This window comes from Hyperoodon ampullatus, assembly GCF_949752795.1.
Source record: "Hyperoodon ampullatus genome assembly, chromosome: 12".
Taxonomy (NCBI): domain Eukaryota; kingdom Metazoa; phylum Chordata; class Mammalia; order Artiodactyla; family Ziphiidae; genus Hyperoodon; species Hyperoodon ampullatus.
The window spans coordinates 18,679,820-18,701,679 of NC_136925.1; the positions used below are offsets into that span (position 1 = coordinate 18,679,820).

Consider the following 21,860-nt stretch of genomic DNA (forward strand, 5'->3'; position numbering starts at 1 on the left):
TTAAAGTAGAGGCCCTTAGCTTCAGGAACAAACCCCAAGACATACAGGAAAGTTAGTCAACTATTGTACTGTGTACCTTGGTATAGTCTCTTCCACTTTAAAATGCTGTAATTCTGGCCTTCAAGTGTGTCTCCTTGTTTGGCTGAGCAAAAGTCAAAGCCAGTTAGGTGCAGTTTCAAAAGAATAGAAGTGAGTCATTTCAATGGGAAGCACTTATGAAGATAGGAATGACCATAGCAATTACCTTCATTTATTTGACCTGTAATGGATCTTCATAGCAGCAATAGCTACATCTCTAGTTAGACTAAGTTCTCCTGCCTGCTGAAATTAAGATTCCTACCTCCAAAGGGTCTTTCACCTGAGAAACAACCTCTGATGGTCATTGTAAATTCTCCTTTTGCCTTCAGTTTTGGATCTGGTATTAAACCTTATAACTATCAGAAGTGGACATATATCTGACATACACTGGGTACCAGCAGAATGGACATTCATTCATTCATTCATTCTGCACGTATTTGTTGAGTACCTGTTATGTGCAACACTATTTTAAGCACTGGAGATACAACAGTGAACAGAAAAGACAAAACACTTTCTCTTATGGATCTTGCATTTAACTGGGAGAGAGAGATAATAAGTAAGCTAAATAGATGAACTATGCCAGATGGTGATAAAAGATAGAGTAGGGAAAGGAGATGTGGAGAGTCTAGGTGAAAGTATAGCTAGAATGGCCATGGAAGGCCTTCCTGAGAAGGAGAAAAATGATAAAAGACCTGAAGGAAGTGAGAGATTAAGCTATAAGATACCTTGGGAAGAACATTCCAGAAAATGTTCCAAGGCAAGAGCAAAATGGAACACACAAGGAACAATGAGGAGGTCAGCCTGGTGCCAGAGGGGTGAATAAGAGGCAGAATATCAGGAGACAAAGTCAGGTGATGGGGAAGAGGGCACTGGGGCCTTAGAGGTCAAGCCAAGGACTTATGACTTTTTCTCTGAGAAGTCATTTGAGGGTTTGGAGCAGAAGCGTGGTACCTAGCTTGGGTTTCAGTAAGATCACTCTGCACCTGGGGAAGGAAGGGGATGAGATTGGAAGCAGAGACCAGGCAGGGGGCTACTGCAAAAATCCAGGCAGCTGCTGAGGTGACTTGGACCATGGTGGGGGCAGTGGAGTGGTAAGAAATACATATACTCTGGATCTTTTTGAAGATAGATCTGACAGGATTTGTCAGTGGATTGTAAGTAGGGTGCAAAGGAAAGAGAAGGGCCAAGGATGATTTGAAACTTGTGATCTGAGTAACTGGCAGGATGAATTGCCATTGACTGAGATGGGGAAGCTGGGAGAAACAGCACCAGCAGGAGGTCACTTTTGGACTTGTTCAACTGAGACCCATCAGACCTCCAAGAGCACATGAGGGGAGAGGTAGGGGTACGGTGAAGGTATAAATTGGAGAGTCATCAGCATATTCAAACCCAAGAGACTGGTTGAATGAGTATTGATTAGAAAACTAAAGAGGTCCCAGAATTGAGCCCTGGGACACACTAGCATTTAGAAATTGGGGGATGTTCAGAAGAAAGGAGCAAAGGAGTTTGAATGGAATTTATAGAAAGGTAAGAAGAAAATTGTGTGATTGTGGTTTCCTGGAGGCCAAGTGAAGAAAGGGTTTCAAAGATGAGACCATGGAATGTGTCACATGCTGCTATTATGGTCAAGTAAGCCGAGGGCTGAGACTTGACTCTTGGATTTACAGTAGAAATTAATGGCAATGACCTTAAAAACAGTTTCAGTGGAGTGTTAGGAGTAAAAACTGCTAGAATTGGTTCAATAAAAAATGAGAGGAGAGGAACTGGAGACAGTATGTACAGACAGATCTCTCAAGAATTGTGTTATAAATTTAGGGAGGAAGAGAAACGGGGCATTTATGAAGGGCTTGGCTAGGTGAGACATGCTTTTTTAGATAAGCAGAAGCAAAAGCCTGTGAGTCGATGAGTTTATATTTTAGCAGGACCACTCTGGCAGCTGTGTTGAGGTGAGACTGAAGGAGCATCCTCTAATTCTGAGCCATCAGTGGTGGCCACAGTCTGTACTTCTGTCATGTGCCAACTTGCAGATAATGCCAGATACATGCATGGATGAGTCAGCAGGAAGCTGGCTCATCAAGATAGGAAACAGAGCTAGAGCTAGTGAAGGCTTGGAGTAAGACGTGTGATCGGGAGCACAATAGAGACAAATACTAAAACCCCACTGTCGGCTCCTTGCCAGGAATTCATACCACAGAACTGACCCTAACACCATAGGAACCAGAAGTGGTGTGAAGACAGTGCTGGCTCTGGTGTCCTGAACCCTCTCTTTAAACATTAACCCTCATTTTTCATACAACCACGAGATGGAAAGGTCACAATTTATTCTCTTTTATTTTATTTTATTTTAGGGACTTCCCTGAGAGTCCAGTGGTTAAGGCTCCACCTTCCAATGCAGGGGGTGTGCGTTCAATCCCTGTTTGGGGAGCTAACATCCCACATGCTGCATTGTGCAGCCAAAAATTTAGAAAAAATAATAAATAAATAAATAAAATAAAATATTTATTTTATATTGGACTATAGTTGATTTACAATGTTGTGTTAGTTTCAGGTGTACAGCAAACTGATTCAGTTATACATATACATATATCTATTCTTTTTCAAAATCTTTTCCCATTTAGGTTATTACAAGATACTGAGCAGAGTTCCCTGTGCTATACAGTAGGTCCTTGTTGGTTGTCTATTTTAAATATAGTCGTGTGTATATGTCAACCCCAAACTCCCAATTTATCCCTCCTCCCCCACCTTTCCCCTTTGGTAACCATAAGTTTGTTTTCTAAGTCTGTGAGTCTGTTTCTGTTTTGTAAATAAGTTCATTTGTATCATTATTTTAGATTCCACATGTAAGTGATATCATATTATATTTGTTTTTCTCTGACTTACTTCACTTAATATGATCATCTCTAGGTCCATCCATGGTGCTGCAAATGGCATTATTTCATTCTTTTTTATGGCTGAGTAGTATTCCATTGTATATATATACCACATCTTCTTTATCCATTCCTCTGTCGAAGGACATTTAGGTTGCTTCCATGTTTTGGATGTCTTAAAAAGCGATGCAATGAACATTGGGGTGCATGTATCCTTTTGAGCCATGGTTTTCTCTGGATATATGCCCAGGAGTGGGATTAGTGGATCATATGGTGATTCTATTTTTAGTTTTTTAAGGAAACTCCATACTGTTCTCCATAGTGGCTGCACTAATTTACATTCCCACCAACAGTGTAGGAGGGTTCCCTTTTCTCCACATCCTCTCCAGTATGTATTGTTTGTAGACTTTTTGATGATGGCCATTCTGCCTGGTGTGGGGGGTGGAGGGGAGGGGAAACGGGATGGGATAGTTGCTCTCGTCCTCCCCTATAGTGGAAAACATGGAGAAACAGATCATACCAGTGAAGACCGTGCAAGCTGTTAGCTTTCAGCTCTGTTTCATTCCATTTATTAGAGGTCAGGTTAAGGGAAAGTCATTTTATTATGACACATCCTATTTGGAATTCCTCTGGGCAATTTGCTCTACCCTCTTACTATAATGGTCTCCAAGTAGCTCCGTCTCTAGACAGGACAGAAGTAGCTGTTCGGCTCTATTAGAACCCCCTGTGGAAGGCTTTCTTGGCTTCCTTAATGAACCGGGCTCCTTGGAGCCTCACTCACTCTATGTAAACCTCTGTTCTGACTTCGTTCCAAGAAAGGGTGCTTTGGGGAAGACCAGAGGCTCTGCATTCCTCCTTTTACTGCAATGCTCACCTCCGTGAAACTTGGCATATAAATAAAACTTCAAGAGAGTTTGGTTATTCCTGGGATGAGATGGAGATCTCTGATATTCTCTGAAAGGGGCTCAGGGTGAGAAAGTGCCCTGGGATTGGGCCATGTGACAGAGGATGAGGTGGAGGAGAAGTAATGGAAATAATCTGAGGAAGCAGAATTTCCTTTGGAGAAGAATGTGAATAAGCAAAGCTGCTTAAAGCATATTGTGATGAGAAATGTGGATACCACATTATCAAGAAAACATCTGAAAATGCCATTGGATCATGGGGATTTTCAAATTCTAACTAAAGCTCTCCTCATTCCCACTCTGTTCCCTCGTGACTTTGCTGAGGGCTGAGACCCTCCCAGGTCCCACGTTATTGTTGCTTTTTGATCGGCTCCCTGTGTCACTAGAAAGACGGGGGCAAGGGACTAGGCTGTGTCAAAGGCACCCTCCTCCATCCCTGCCCACTCTGGACTAGGGGACTGGAGGACTCATAGGGATCCAGCCACCATTGGCGGCATGAAAGCTGTCCTCATGAGAAGCCCTTCCTAGTAAACAGATTTGAAAATGAATCAACACAACTCGATTAAATTCTCAGCTGAGGATTTTATAATTCTTGTGGGTCATTGTAGAATTTGCTTTTGCTATGCAGGCAGTTGATGAAGTGTAGGGTACTGAGCTGTTGTTTATCTGCACAATGATGCTCTGCAGTCTGTGGCCCCATAACTGAGATGCTATTGTTACATGCTGCACTTGTGCACATGTGTTTTTTTTGGTGCTTGTCCTTATGTCTTGTTTAGGCCTCATTTCCATTAGATTGTAAGGCAAAATCTGCAATTCTTCTTTCTTTGGCACTCTTAACCCCAAGAAAGATAAATTAGTTTTGTATCCAGAGTGCTGAATAAATGTTATTGAATAAAAGTTGTTAACCTCTAGGCTATAGTATATGTAGAATGAAAGTATGAATTATGTGAAGTCAATTACTGATCTAATTTCTTCATGTTAAAGAGCTATATACTTATAATTTAGTTAGAATAATGCTTTGTATGTAAACACATTTAGTGTATAAGTTCTGTTCACCTTTTTTTTTTAATTGCTAAGTGTCCTCATTGTATTGCCACATAGGTAAACTTCTTAGAATAGATCATAAAATGTAAAATAATTCAACTCTGTTGCCTCTCCCAGATTTAAGACCCTATTAGGAAGGTACCAGGTTCTGGTAGACAGCCTGGTCTCATCCCCATCTGAGAGACATACGCTAGTGATTATTACCCATGATAGGATCAAGGAGAGACCCATGTAGAGAAACACAGACAAAAATGCCATGGGGTTCACAGGAGACAGCAAGCACATCAGTTGGGGAGATCAGACTTTGTGAAGGAGATGGTGTAAGGAATGGGCTTTGAAAGATAGATACACTTTCATTAGCTCCAGCCTGGGGACAGTTGTTCAGCTGGTGAAGGTACAGGCCCCTGAAAAGGTGTGGGTATTAGGAGGCTGGGCCTCAGGGTTCAGATAAGTACAGGGATACAATGTCCCCTAGTCCACTTGGAAACATGAGTTTTAAAGTAGGGGTAAACTGGGAGAAAATGATCATTTTAACAATAATAGCCTGCAAATGTGGGCTACCTTTTTCTCAGATGCCAGATGTTGTACAAGTTCTTTGTATATGGACTGTCTTCTAATCTGAAAAAGGTCAGGTCTATTTTCATTGAAGGGTTTTTCATAAAAGAGCAATATTGTCAGAGCTATGATAAAGCAGATTTGTACAGAGATGAGGCACAGGGAAAGGCCAAAGTCAGGAAGAGCACTCAGGAGGACATTTGTGTGTTCTCTGCCAGATGTAATGAAGAGCTGAGTTATGCCAGCAGGAGCATGTGTGAAAATACAAAATTGGGTTGGTTTGGATCAGAAGTCATTTTAAACTTCATATTGCAGTTTCTGCTAAAAATTGGATTTTCTAACTCAGAACACTTCAGTGGAATCTTGAGGACCTAGACAGCCCATTTTCTATCTTAGATTCCTCCATTGGGATGTGGAAACCAAGAGTCTGGAGGGCTGACATCTCTTAGTAGTACCTGAGACAGAAATCCGGAGGCACAGACTCTTCCCTCATCCCTGCATCTTTCCTGTCCCCTGGTAACTGATGGGTCAAGATTGTCTCAGAAGATTGTTGACATCTTTTCTCATTTCATGTATCAAAAAGCACAGGTTCCTCAATTATTTAAGTTTTATGCTGCTATGAAATACTAATCCCAGCATTAACTGTCTTGCAGATTCCATTGTGATTGGATTTTGGGTTGGTCTCGCGGTCTTTGTGATTTTCATGTTTTTCGTGCTGACTCTGCTGACCAAGACAGGAGCCCCACACCAAGAGTAAGTTTGGGCTGTTCCTAAATGTCCGTTAAGCTCCACAGGGACCAGAAGAAACAGAAATGGGATCTGGGGCTGGGGTTGCTTCCAGTGGGTGGAAAGATGGACCTGGTTATGGATGTGCTGTCTGGACCCAGTGCCTGTTGTGTGGGACCTGCCTTCCTCCTGGTACTTTGCCTCTTGCCTCTGGGGCTCATTTTCAAGTGAACCCTTATGCAGCTGGGTTTCTTGGTCCTTTCCAGTAGTCTAACTGCTGATCCAGCCTCAATTTTTATTTTGAAAGTATTATTAATTGGGATGTTTTTTTCTCCTTATTCCCAAAAGAATTTAGATGACTCACCAGACTGAAAACAGTGAAAAAAGACAATAGCAAAAATAGGATGAAAACTAGCTTAGAAAACGTTTTGAGGAGCAGAGAAATAGTTGTTACTGGATACACGACTGAATTAATTATTAACAATAGTCACTGAATTCAGCACTAAGTTTCCTTGAAATGAAATAAAATGGAAACATTAAGGATTATATAATTCTCATGGCGTGGTAAAGAACATCCATGTTGGGCTTTGAATTTATGGAGGAAATGGTTACATGGATGTTTAAAGAACGCTGAGTAACGTCACAATGTATTTGGTCAGTTATGGTTTGCAAAACACTCAGAAATGTTTTAGAGTATTTTCTTTTATCCCAACTCTTCCAAAGAAGGGAAAAATAATAACTTATATTGGATACCTTATCAGTCAGTCCCAGCAGGCAACAGATAGCACACTCAAATTAGATAATTAGAAGAGCTTTTTTTAAAATTTATTTTTTATTGAAGTATAGTTGATTTACAATATTGTGTTAATTTCTGCTTTACAGCAAAGTGACTCAGCTATACACATATATCCATTTTTTTAATATTCTTTTCTGTAATGGTTTATCCCAGGATATTGAATATAGTTCCCTGTGCTATACAATAGGACCTGTTGTTTATCCAATCTATATGTAATAGTTTGCATCTACTAACCCCAAACTCTCAGCCCATCCCTCCCCGACTCTTGGCAACCACAAGTCGGATCTCTATGTCTGTGAGTCAGTTTCTGTTCTGTAGATACGTTTATTTGTGTCATATTTTAGATTCCACATATAAGTAATATCATATGGTATTTGTCTTTCTCTTTCTGACTTACTTCACTTAGTATGATAATCTTTAGGTCCATCCATGTTGTTGCAAATGGCATTATTTCATTCTTTTTTTCTGGCCGAGTAGTATTCCATTGTATACATGTACCACATCTTCTTTATCCATTCATCTGTTGATGGACATTTAGGTTGTTTCCATGTCTTGGCTGTTGTGAACAGTGCTGCTATGAAAATAGGGGTGCGTGTATCTTTTTGAATTAGAGTTTTGCCTGGATATATAGAAGAGCTTTTAATAAAGGGACTAGTCACAAGTTGTGGCCTGGGAAGAGGGTGGCCCCCAGGATAGTGCAGGATGCCAGGGCTCAGAACACTGAGGAGTAGATGCACTAGATCTGAAGGGGGTCCTGATTGGCAACCAGGAGTCCTGCAGAGAGGCTGGCTGAGAGGAACAATGGCTCGGGTCAAGGGTCACAGTCCAGTGTGACCTCTCAGGGAGGGAGCCTCCAAGAAATATCCAGACCTTTCTTCCCCTCTCCTACCCCTTTCTTACCATTGCTCCCCACTGGTGAAGCCCACACCACAACGAGTGGCCAGAGCCTCCATCAAAGGTCAGTTTCCTGGGGCACAGAGCAGGATGGGGCCGGGTGGAGAGCAACCTGAGAGAGTAAGTGGAAGAAACTGAGCACAAATCCTCACATTTCCATTGGTATCTCCCTTCATCCTCACAGCCTGGCAGCGGCATTCTCATTGTTGTGTCTCATCACACAGTCTGCGGCATCTGCTGTTCAGTCTTCAGCCTGCACTTGAACTATAACAACTAGTTATAGGTAGAGGGAAGAGTTCAGCCCATCACGCACCTATTTTCAGACATTGAGGTCTGGAAAAAAATTTAAATACATGTTAAATGAAAAGAAAAGATCATTTTATTGAAGCATATGGAGATGCATGGTTGAGAATCTCTATAATAGCCACTAAAAAGATATGAACTTTCCCTTTTCTATCTCCTGTTCTCATAAACATCTGAACATGCCTTTACCTCACTTTATTGGTCCAGGAAATTTAAAAATATGGTGTGGATTACAGCAGTAGTAAGAGAAGCCAAGGAGAAACTCAGATTAAGGTACATCTTGTAGAGTGGCCAGGGAATAATAACCCCCTTTATCTTCCTTCTCCTCAGAGGGACAGATGGATTTTTGCAGGGTTATTGAGATCTATTTGTTTCATGTAGGATGCAGGTGATTTTACAGATGGGAACACCCTAGCCCAAAAGGGAACATGACTTCCTGTAATGATTAATTTTATTTGTCAATTTGTCTAGGCCATGGCACCCAGATATTTAATCAAACATTATTCTAGATGTTTCTGTGAAGGTTTTTTTTTAGATGAGATACCATTTCTGAATAAAACTGATCATCCTCCATAATATGGGTAGGCCTCATCCAATCACTGGAAGGCGCTCCTAGAAACAGATGGACCTCGCTTGAGCAAAAAGGAACTCTGGCAGAGGCCTGCCTTCAAACTCTTCCCTGGGTCTCCAGCCTGCCAGCCTAACCTACAGATTTTGGACTTGCCAGCCTCCACCATCACATGACCCAATTCCTTAAAATAAAACTGTCCCCCTCCCCTACCCCGGATGGATGGATGGATGGATGGGTAGATAGATAGATAGATATAGAAATACATACACACACACACACACACACACACACACACACCCTGTCAGTTCTGTTTCTCTGGAGAACACTGACTCATACATTTCCTTAACATTTCACATTGACCCTGGGTAGCTGAGACTTGAATTTCCAGTCTTCCAATAGGCAGTTCATCCTTCTAGTAGATGGTTTCTCTCTTGATGGTGATTCTGTGTCATCTCAAATAACAGGAGTCATTGTAACTCTACATGCTTTTAATGAGGCTAAGGAGAAAGTCTAACCTTTTTTAATTTTTAGTACAATAATGGATCAGCCCTCAGGACCACATTTTAAATGCTTTCTTGAGTCTGAGGCAGTGTAAGACATGGCATTTGGCTGTAGTATATCATAAGCAAACTGAAAGAAACAGACAAGTGGAAAAATCCCTAAATGGAGCAATTAAAAAGGATTTTAGATCTTAGTAAACTTGACATTTATTTGGCAGGAATTTTTTCTAAAATAGACATTATTTTTTCCATTCAGCCAACTTTAATATAAAACAATCAATTTTAAGTGTGCCTGTGATAATTAGGCATGGATGAAAGAATGCTAAATCATTGAGGCTAATAATAAAAGCAGTTTTTTAATATTTGCCACATGCCAAGGTCTGCTGATCATTTTATATGTATAATCTCACCAAGTCCTCACAAAAAGATGAAGTAAATCCTGTAAGTGTTCAACTTATAAAGTTTCCCACTTTACAGATGAGAAAAATGAGGCTGAACCACTCATATGACGATTCACAGGTTAAAAAACCAAACCAAAACAAACAAAACCTTTGGAGCCAGGCCTCAAACTAAAGTCTCTTTGACTCTAAAGCTCCTGTTATTAACACTACATTAAATTATCTCATGTCGGTAATTTTAAATCTCCTTCTTATATTACAACAAAGATATTAGCAAGCAATCAGATTTGTTTTCTTTTATCACATATTGGATCAAGCATGGGCTCTGGAGTCAAACATTTCCAGATGTACTGGAACAGTTTACTAGATTCTTAACCTCTCTCTGCTTGAGATTCCTCATTTGTAAAAATAAAATAGTATCTGCTTCCTAGGAGTACTGTAAAGGTTAAGTGAGCTGATGCCTGTGGAGCTGCTGGTACATGCTGGGCTGACAGCAGGCGGCTCTCAGTGAAGATCAGTCCACCCCTGCGTGGCTGGTGGAATCCTGGGGAGAGCTCAGGGGTGCAAGCAAACAGCAGGAGGGAGAAGAGGGCACCCATCCTCCCGCGAGACAGCCAGGCCCTACGCATTCACGTTGGAGCTACACATGCCAAAGTGTGGCTTCCTTCTACCCTAGCTTCACCTTGGGTGTGTCTCTTGGTGAAAGAGTAAGATGATTTTAGAAAGGAGACTAAGCAGAGAATCTTGGTCATGGCTCGGAAGGATGTCTGAATTCTGACTGCTTTATATAACAGGCTCTCTGGGCAGTTGGTCACAAAGAACTTCCTCAAGTAGGATATCAGGCAGTAAGTATCTTTTTGGAACATGACTCCGACATTCTGGTTAAGATGCCCAGTCAGGTCTGCAAGCTCAAAATGGACTAGTGTTGAATCTACCACTCAGTTCTATCTCCTCCTCCGTGGAGATGTCCCGGGCAGGCTGAGCGTCTCCCTAGGAGCTCATCATTGCTGACACATGGGAAGAGCACAAGCATTCCCTTGAAAGGAGTAAGATACAAGGATGACAGATAGGCTTCCTCCCTGAAGTTTCCAACTTGGGATCATATTAGCATAAGAACTTCAATTCTAGAGTCACTGCCTACTCATTGGCTTCTGTTCAGGAGAGGATGTGTCATAATCGGACTATGAGACAATAACAAACAGCTCCGCAAATCTCAGTAAATCACAACATGGGTTTACATTGTGTTCAAGCTACGCGTCTTCTGAGGGTCAGCAAGGGGTGGACAGAAGCTTCTCCACTGTAGCTGCAGCACCTCCAAGGCTCAGCCTCCCGGGTTCCTGTGACAGGGAAGGGGGCATGAAGAGATCTCACACCTGTCCTTCAGCCAGGAAGTGGCACACACCCCTTCCTCTCACAGATCATTGGCCAGAACCAGCCACAGCCACCTGACCGCCAGGCTGGGCAGGGTAATCTGTGCTCCCAGGAGGAGAGAAGAACCAGATATGAGTGAGCACTAGTAAAGCTGACCAAAGAGGGAGAAAGACTCTTATAAAGCTGACATCGCCTTTCTTAAAAGCTTCTAGGTCCAAGAAGCAGCTTTAATGGGGATTATTTTTCTCATGGAATATCTGCTGTTGTGTGTGGGAAAAAAAAACCCTCTTACCTGGATCCTTTAAAGACAATGAAGATAAAAGAACCATTTTTCCTGTGCTTTTTCCGCTAAGGAGCTATTTACTCTCTTTACCGTCTTGTTAAAGTATTATAACCCCATTATCATAAATCTGCCAGAGAGAAAGAGTAAGGGAAAGGCTTGGACCACATTTTTATGTTGAATATTTTGGACTTCTTAAAAAAAAAAAACGATCAAACCCCAGACATCATACACCTCAAATACCCGCCTTTTGTAGCCTTTGCTAAGTGCACTTTGTCCAGGTGGGGATGGTCTTCGTTTAGGGGTGAGGACAGGATTGCTCATGACCTTGTAAAAATGGAACTTACATTTTACCTTGAGTTGCAATTTTCCTGAATATGATACTCACTAAAGGAGGGGTACAGCGCACCTAAAAGCTAATAGCAAGAGAATGTCTGTGCTCAAGGTCTTTGATAATGACCGAGGTCACAGGAACCAGCTAAGTGCAGATGTAGTGCAGAGTGGTTCCCAAGGAAGACCCGCCATTCTGAAAGGTCTCCATATATCAACAGGTAAAAAATCCAACTGCTTTATGTATCTGATTCAAGTTATACACCTTTGTTCAGGAGTCACTTTTAATTCCCCATCAGTTACAAGGTGTTTCCTGAGTGCACAGCTATGGGTGTGCTGAGGGTCATCCTAAGGTAATAGAATCTTTCTTGCCTTAGAGAGACTGAAATCTCCCTGGCAAGTTGGAACTACCAACAAAAGCAACCAAAAGGCACTTTCACACACACACAAGGATTTGGTTGGTGCCTCTGTTAGGGCTTGTTACATGAGATAAGGCTCTCAGCACAGGCTATGGCTCCTGTGAAATGGTTATTATTATTTTCTCACTGGTGGTTCATCACAGAGTTTAGTAGGTCTTTGTTTGGCTTACGCACCTCTAAAAGTACACTGAAAGTGACTGCTGGAAACACTAGGCTCCCACAGGCTGGACTGCCCACCACTTTTCATGACTGGGGCGAACCTGAGGATAGTCAGGCATGCTAAGACTCAGTACAGCAGCAGGCACTCCATTTGTAAAAACTCATCATAAATCTGGAAAATTCCTAAGGGAATAACCCAGAATCTTACGGGTGTTTTCCCTCTGCCAGCAAAGGTGGGAGAAGTCTGCCCTCCTCACCTGACTTCGCGTAGGGTCACAGAGGAAGGAGCACATCCCTAAACACTGGAGGTGGCTGTGCCTTTCACAGGAATCAGGGCTCTGGACCACCTGCAGATACAGCCGTCCGGTGCATTGATTGAGGGTCGAATGATGGCAAGGCCCTTTGAGAGATGCAAAGATGAATAGCATACAGCACAGCAGTATATGGGAGAGAAAAGATCATACCAAATAGCTCTGACATGAGACAGGAAGGGCTGCGTCCTGTAAGGCAAGGTCAGTAAAATCAAAAGGAGCACAGAGGGGGGCAGATTCCTTCCTGCTGGGAGATCAGAGTCTCCATGGAGGCAGGGACATTTGAGTTGGACAGAAAAGGACGTATTTGATTTTGACAGAGAAGAGGTAGGAGGAACAGCACAAGCAAAGGGTCAGAGGGGGACAGTCAGGTCCCATATGGCCGGATGGTAGGGCTGGTGAGGGGACTGGTGGGAGTGGACACTGGAAAGGCCATGTGATGTGGGAGAGGATGGTCTGAAAGATCAGGCAGAAGAGTTTGGGGAATCAATGAAAGTTTTGTGAGCAGGGGAGTGTCATGGAAGCAAATGACATGCACTGCAAATGCCAGAGGACTGGATGGGTGCTCACGATGGAGGATCTCTGTTCCGGTACAGAAAATCCCACAGGTTCAGACAATACATGACACAACCCAGAGTGAGAAGAAGAAAAGACCAAGAATCAGAACAGTCTGAACAGTCTTTTTACTCTGGCTGGTAGAGTTTGGGGATGTCGCAATCAATAGGTTAGGTCCAAATTGCATTCCTTATAACAAGCTGAAAATGAGGAATAGAGATTCTTAAATAAGTAAAACAAGTGATTTTAAGATTCTACCAAAATAAACAGTTGTCATTTTTCAAAAGTTAGGATGACACGGGAGAACTTGCAAACACGCTAGCTAGATCTCAGTTTCATGATGACAAAATATAGAATAGGTAGGAATGTGACAAAAATAATGAAAGGCACTAAAATTCTTGGTGATTTTGAATTTTCGAGTTGTCTTCGTACGTTCAGTCTCCTATAAATACCATAGGTATTTACTAGATGGCTTGTAAGTAACAGAAATTTATTTCTCACAGTTCTGGAGGCTGAGAAGTCCAAGGTTGGGGTGCTGGCGGGTTCAGTGTCTGGTGAGGACTTGTTTCCTGGTTCATAGATGATGGGCTTTTCACTGTGTCCTCATATGGAGGAAGGAGAGAGGGACCTCACTGGGGCCTCACTTGGAGGATTAGCTTTCAACATGGGAATTTTGGAGGAACACAAACATTCAGTCTATAGTACAAATATTCTTCAGTATCCTTTCTTTTCTTTATGATACTTATAACATGATATTAATTGCTAGCTCAGTCAGCATCTCACAGTTTCTCATTCTTTCAGTGTTCCAGTTATTGAAGTTTATGGTTTCTGGTTTTAATTATCATTCTAATCAAAGTGGTATTTAAGATGTTAGCCCTTGTAATTTTTAATTTTCACAGGTGTAACCAAGGCTGTGGAAGAACAAGTTGATTTTCAACTGTTTTAACTGCTCTGATAGTTGCCAGTGAGCATTACTTTTCCATATGCCAACTGAGTTTCAAAGGATGGGAAACTCGCAACTAGCCTCTTCTCTCTGTCATGGCACCCAGGTTATCTACCAGGACGTGTTTTATAAGGTTGGAAAGACAGCCTTAACAATATGGCACATGTTTCCTGAAAACTGAATTAAGGCAACATCCAGCAGCAGAACCCCCCCTGCCTAATTAGTGAGCATCCTTTGCTATTCCAACATTAAGTGTACAAGAACATTTTCAGGTGTGACTCATGAGGGCTAGTCTGCTTTAAAGACTGGGTAACCACTGGGTGGGGAGAAAGTTCACTGGGCTTTCTTGAAGCCATTCTTACCGATAAATGGTGGGAAGTCTCCCCCGTGGAACCTGAGTCTCCTGCAGCCTCCAAAGTGGGCCAGTTATAGAAGGTGCAAGATGTTCTTGCAGTAGCTCTGTGGTCTGTGAGCTCCAACAATGCAAGGCAGGAGGCGCCATAGAAGACTCTAGGACAGAGCTTGGGGATGTGGGGAGCACTGTGGGTACAGTCAGAGATAGTGCTTCCCTTGGCCAGAAACAGGTGCAGGGCAGTCCTAGATGTGGCTAGTTTGCTGAGTCTCTTGTATCTCTGGAGCTGGAGTCACACTCAGGATCTCTAGTAACAGACCGTCTGTCTATTATGGCTCACCAGTCCTTCTTTTCAGCCTCACCTGGGTATGCCCTCAAATTGATTGCCAACTCTGGGTATGCCCTTGAATTGATTTCCCCAACTGTAGGAGAGGCCTCCTGCCAAGGCAAGAGTTGCTTGAGTTTTGCGATCTCTTCATGATTGATGCATTCATTCATTTAACAAAAACTTAATGAGCACCTACCCTATGCCTAGTACGGTGCTGGGTACTGAGGACATAGACAAGAAACACACAACACCTGCCGCAAGAGCTGATCATCTTAAGAAAGGTGCCAGACAAGTAAAGAAATGGGCTTAATACAGAGTGAGAAGGCAGATGGAGAGAAGCACCCAGTCCTCTGGGAGAACATCCCAACTGACTGGAGGAGTCAGGGAAGAAGGTGGCACCTAAGATGATTCATGAAGGGCCAAGAGGAATTAGGCAGATGGGTTCCAGTTTCAGTAATGGCAGAGTAGCATGTTTCAGTATAACCTTGCAGATAACAATTTAAAATCTGGACAAAGGACTTCCCTGGTGGCACAGTGGTTAAGAATCCACCTGCCAGTGCAGGGGACACGGGTTCGATCCCTGGTCCGGGAAGATCCCACATGCCACGGAGCAACTAAGCCTGTGCACCACAACTACTGAGCCTGCTCTCTAGAGCCCACAAGCCACAACTACTGAGGCCGTGAGCCACAACTACTGAGCCCACAAGCCACAACTACTGAGCCCGTGTGCCTAGAGCCCATGCTCCACAGCAAGAGAAGCCACCGTGATGAGAAGCCTGCGCACTGCAATGAAGAGTAGCCCTTGCTCACCACAACTAGAGAAAGCCCGTGCACAGCAACAAAGACCCAAGCAAAAATAAAATAAATAAAATAAAATCTGGACAAAATATAATGAATGACTACTGGAAGGTATTGGAGAGTGAACGTTAGCAGACAAAAACAGAAGGGAGAAGGGCTTTTGGCCCTTGAAGGAAGGAAACTTCAATAGTTTATGTCTATGGTAATATGGCTTTTAACCTGAAGTCTGCCAATCCACAAACCTGGTATATCTCTTCATATATTAAGGTCTTCCTTAATTTCCCTTTGCAACATTGAAATTTTCAATGGACGGGTCTTACACATCCTTTGTTAAATTTATTCCTAAGTATTCTATTCTTTTTTTTGATGCTGTTGTGAATGGAATTTTTTTTTTCATTTTCTTATTCTTTATTACCTGTGTGTAGAATACAATGATTTTTGTATAAGGTCAAATGAAAAGAAAGTTTTCCGTCTTTTTTTTTTTTTTTTTTAACAACAGTCCTGGAACAACAGGATAAACATATGGGAAAAAATGAACCTTGACCCCATCTCAACATAGATCATAAACCCAAAGTAGAAGCCCCTAGAACAGCTCTGTCCAATAGAACTTTCTATGATGACAGAAATGTTCTCTGTGCTGCCTAATTAGGTGGCCACCGGCCACATGTGGCCATTGAGCACTTGAAATGTGGGTAATATGACTGAGAAACCAAAATTTAAATTTTACTTAATTTAAATGTAAATAAATAGCCATCTGTGGTTCGTGGCTATTGTATTGGTTCTAGAAGAAAGCAAAGGGTTTGTGATATGGGGGTCAACAATTACTTCTTAGAGAGGATATAAAAAGCACTAACATAGAAGATAAAAGTTAATAATTTGAAGTTAACTGAAATGTAAAGCTTCTGCTTATCAAAATACATCTTTAAGAAAATGAAAATGCAAGTCGGGCAAAATTCTCACACACAGGCTCCTCACAAAAGAAGATAAACCAATAGCCAATAAGGGCATGAAAAGATGCTCAATATTATTAGACATCAGATGCTCATTAAAATCACACGGAGTGTCACTTCACTCCCACAAGAATGACCAACATTACAAAGATGGAGAGCACCCAGTGCTGACAAGGATGTGGAACAGCTGTAATTCTCATGCGTTGTGGAGAGAGTGTAAGATGGTACAACCACTTTGGAAAACTCCGCAGTTTCTTATAAAGTTAAGAAACATCTACTATACGACCCAGTAACTCTACTCTTAGTATTTGCTCAAGAACAATAAAAATGTGTATCTACAAAGAGACTTTTCAAGAAAGTTCATAACAACCCCAAACTGGAAACAACACAAATGCCCTTTAACAGAAGAATGAATAAACAAATTGTAGTGTATTTGTACCACAGAATATTACTGAGCAAGAAAAAGGACAAACTACTGCTGTGTGCGACATCATGGATGAACCTCAAAAGCATAATGCTGGGCAAAAGAATATAGGTACAAAAGGCTATATATTGCATGCTTCCATTTGTATGAATTTCAAGAACAGGCTAAACTAATCTGCAGTGATAAAAATCAAAACAGATTGCCTCTGGGAGGTGGAAATTGACTGGACGTTCAAGAACAGGCAAAGCTAATCAATGGAAATAGAAATCAGAGCAGTGTTACCTGAAGGGGCTGGAAATTGAATGGAAGGAAACTTTCCAGAAGAAAGGAACTATTCTATATCTTGACTGGGAGGGTGGTTACATGTGTGTATATATCAATAAAAACACATTGAATTTTACATTTAAGATCTATCGATTTCAGTACGTAAATATTGCCCAGCGATGAGATGAATAGTAACTGAATAGAAGCAAGCTGTGTCCCTGATCACAATTTTTCACATACAGGTTTTTTTAGTTTATCAGTCAGGGAAACAAAAGAGGAAGAACAGGATGGTCTGTTGAGTATTTAATGTTTACCAGACTCTAAGAGAACAAAGATGGGCGTTTCCCTTGTTCTCAGGGAGGGAGAAACAGACAGATTGCTCTGTTACCACACCCAGAGATCATGGGGAGAGAAAAGAGCGGGGGTGGGGTGGGGGGTGGGGGGTCGGGGGGCGGTGGTGAAACAGGGAAGGCATCTTAGTGTCTATCGCCTGGGCTCTGCCCTGGGGAGGGGCAAAATACTCTTGGTCTTCTGTACCTTTGTTCTTCAACAAGCGGCGGGGATGGTGGTCAATGGACTCAATTTAATCCTGAGAACATGTAGCCTGGGTTATAGAAGAGCTGCTGTACACAGCTGGGTTTCTGGGTCGGCCTTCACACTCAGCTGAGGCTCCGGGCAAGCTGGAAAGCTAGTACTCAGAGCTTCTTAGCCTGGAGTTGGGGGATGGTGTGACCCCAGCAGTCCTAACCATGCTTTTTCCAAACATGTTAATCCCCTCTTTTCCTAGTTGACATTTTAGCTTCTTAGGTCACAGGTTGCTGGCACACTCATCGCTGTTCTCAAACATCTTTTAAACTTAGGTGAAATGACAACGAGGGGAAGAAAATCACTTACTGAAAGATAAGACCTATTCCTATTAAATTTGCATTAAAGTAGAATTCCATCAGTCTCGCTCAAATGATTTTTCTCTGAATTCTGAATACATGACCTAGTGAATGTCGTACTCCTGTGTCAATCATTGATCTTCACATCACCTTGTGGAGTGGGCAACGAGACTGGTTAATCAGGCTTATCACTACAAGGAAAAACTCAGGCTTCTGAGAGGAATTCCTCATCTGATGTCACCCAGGTCATCACAGCAGGAGATAAATCTGATATAAAATTCCCTCTGCTGCCTGGATGGCAAAGCTTCTAGGATTGCTGAGCCCTAAAATCCAGGTGATTCTTGATAATTTGGAAGTTAGTTTTTTCTTTTTTATTGAAATAATACATAATTTAGTAGGTGAATGCTTGGCTTCAACTACACTAAGTAATGAGATGTTTGCTTAAATTTTTCTTCAGTTTATATTTATTTATTAACATATTTATTGGAGTATAATTGCTTTACAATGGTGTGTTAGTTTTTGCTTTATAACAAAGTGAATCAGTTATACATATGTTTCCATATCTCTTCCCTCTTGCGTCTCCTTCCCTCCCACCCTCCCTATCCTCTCCCACCCCTCTAGGTGGTCACAAATCACCGGAGCTGATCTCCCTGAGCTATGCGGCTGCTTCCCACTACCTATCTATTTTACATTTGGTAGTGTATATATGTCCATGCCACTCTCACACTTTGTCACAGCTTACCCTTCCCCCGCCCCATATCCTCAAGTCCATTCTCTAGTAGGTCTGTGTCTTTATTTTCGTCTTGCCCCTAGGTTCTTCATGACCTTTTTTTTTTTTCTTAGATTCCATATATATGTGTTAGCATACGGTATTTGTTTTTCTCTTTCTGACTTACTTCACTCTGTATGACAGACTCTAGGTCCATCCACCTCACTACAAATAACTCAATTTCGTTTCTTTTTATGGCTGAGTAATATTCCATTGTATATATGTACCACATCTTCTTTATCCATTCATCTCTTGATGGACACTTAGGTTGCCTCCATGTCCTGGCTATTGTAAATAGAGCTGCAATGAACATTTTGGTACATGACTCTTTTTGAATTATGGTTTTCTCAGGGTATATGCTGTCACTGTTTGCAGATGACATGATACTATACATAGAGAATCCTAAAAATGCTACCAGAAAACTACTAGAGCTAATCAATGAATTTGGTAAAGTAGCAGGAGATTATCTGGCATTCCTATACACTAATGATGAAAAATCTGAAAGTGAAATTAAGAAAATACTCCCATTTACCATTGCAAGAAAAAGAATAAAATATCTAGGAATAAACCTACCTAAGGAGACAAAAGACCTGTATGCAGAAAATTATAAGACACTGATGAAAGAAATTAAAGATGATACAAATAGATGGACAGATATACCATGTTCTTGGATTGGAAGAATCAACATTGTGAAAATGACTCTACTACCCAAAGCAATCTACAGATTCAATGCAATCCCTATCAAACTACCACTGGCATTTTTCACAGAACAAGAACAAAAAATTTCACAATTTGTATGGAAACGCGAAAGACCCCGAATAGCCAAAGCAATCTTGAGAACGAAAAACGCAGCTGGAGGAATCAGGCTCCCTGACTTCAGACTATACTACAAAGCTACAGTAATCAAGACAGTATGGAGGTTAGTTTTTAAGATCAGATTTTTCATACCTGTAACTTGATTCCATGTCCCCTGCCCCATGAGAACTTGGTCATAAGTGCTGTATCTTGAGTGATGGGATGGGAAAGAAGAGATTTAAGAACTGAAATCACTGAGATTACAGACTCCAGAGCCTAATTGTTGTCAGGTTCTATTCTGGATTTGCAAGTGTTCGGACATGATTCTTGACCTTACGGAGTCACTACCTGTGTGGGAGTCGCCTTTCTATAAATCTGGAAAGGATGGTGGTTAAAGTAGGTGGGCTATCAGGTTATTCAGTTTGCCCCTGCTCTTTCTGTCAGGCACTCGTGGGACTCATTGAGAGTTATTTTATTCATCCATTCACCAATTTATTACCATTGAATTGCTAATTTGTTCCACACTAAATGAAACAAGGATTCAGGAACTGGAGTTTTTTCGCACTCTTATCACTGATTGTGTCAATCAAGCAGTAAATCTGACCCCTCCTTACCTTAGCTTATGCCTTTGTGAAATGGGTATAATAATTCTTGGCCTAAGTGACAGCACGGGTCAGTTTTGAGAATGGGGTGAGATAAATGGATATAACAGTGCTTTGACAAACATGAAACTCACCCCTGTGAGATAGTATTGTTGTTCAGGCTGGCCTGTTGTCTGCCAGTGCTTCCAAACCTGACCACGAGTAGTGATCCTTGGGGATTCTATGAAACTACAGACTACCCGTCCCCACCTCCGGAGATCCTGAGGGACTGTAACCCAGAATTCTGCGTTTTAAGAAGCACTTCAAGTAATTCTGATGCAGATGATCCAAGGGTCCCACTGAGAAACACTGGTGTGTGATGCAGAATATCAAGGATCCCTCAGCAAAAGGTCTCTTTTCAGGATGGTCCAAGGGCCCTCACCTTGTGACTTTTGCCTTGGCTTTATTTGTACATGTTCAGAAGTGACGTCTCTCAGTTCTGATGTTTGTCTGCGTGCGGTGTACAGGGACTTGCATTCCATAGATGCCAAAAACCATGATTCTGCAGGTAACTAAGCTGGAGTGTAAGCAGTCTTTTATTTTGCTTTTGTTTACAGCAATGCAGAGTCTTCGGAGAAGAGATTCAGAATGAACAGCTTTGTGTCAGACTTTGGAAGGCCACTGGAACCAGATAAGGTCTTTTCTCGACAGGGCAATGAGGAATCCAGGTCCCTCTTTCACTGCTACATCAATGAAGTGGACCACTTGGACAAGGCCAAAGGTGGTCTCCAGACCACAGCCCTCGACAGTGAATTTCAACACCAGGAAGCCATCAGACGCAGTGGGCGGCCAGAGGAGGAGCTGAACAGGCTCATGAAATTTGACATCCCCAACTTCATCCACACGGACCAGAACTCCTCCTTTGGGGAAGATGATCTCCTGATTTCAGAACCACCTATTGTTCTAGAAAATAAGCCAGTTGCCCAGACCTCACACAAAGACTTGGATTGAGAGGCATGTTTTGTAAAGTGTCTTCCTGAAGATGTTGGGTCTGTCTTTGTATAGCAAGAAATCTTCACTCACCAAGATTATGTGTGTTTGTGTATGAGATACAGAGAGAGAGACAGAAAGACAGAGAGAGAAGAGAGCCCCCTCAGAAGAATGCTGATTAAGCTGAGTGTTTATACCTTTAAACACATTTGGGGCTTTTTGGGGAACCAAGTATTTACACTGTCTCATCCTCCTTGTCATTGAAAACCTTGGTCACGTATTCAGTGTTAGTGTTCTTGAATGGGGTTTGGCATATTGCATTCCTACCTGCCACTAACATGCTCTACCTTCAGCAAGTTGCTTTGCCTCTCTGGGCTGCTGCCTTTTTAACTGTAAGGTGAGGAGTCTACGGTAGATGATCCATTCCAGTTCTAATATTTTGTGAATTTATTATTTTGTATTCGGATGAGGCTGGATATACCCAAAGCAGTATAAACCAGGCCGCTGCCTCTTAGCTCTTGTTGTAGCATCCCCCAGGTCTGTAACTCCCACTCAACCCTTAACTGAGCCCAGCTTTTGTCAGGGGCCTGAGCATCTACCAGGACGTCAGGAGTCTCATTTCTCATGGTCACTGTGGCTAGCATTTCTATTGCTTGTGTGAAACAGCAGTTCTTAGACCCTACAGCCACCCATGCTCAAACCTGGAGACAGCCCTGCCACTCC

The 21,860-nt window shown here is 42.1% G+C and overlaps 1 protein-coding gene across 1 annotated transcript in view; it reads left to right on the forward strand.

The window, feature by feature from the left end:
• The window catches only part of MRAP2 (melanocortin 2 receptor accessory protein 2), a gene marked incomplete at its 3' end in the record, with an annotated part of 45,879 nt that extends 24,721 nt beyond the window's left edge, over positions 1–21,158 (forward strand). The window contains exons 3-4 of the mRNA XM_079716805.1: positions 6,100–6,199; positions 20,765–21,158. Coding sequence (XP_079572931.1) covers positions 6,100–6,199; positions 20,765–21,158 — 494 coding nt within the window. The remainder of the gene's footprint in view (positions 1–6,099; positions 6,200–20,764) is intronic.
• Positions 21,159–21,860: the final 702 nt, after the last annotated feature.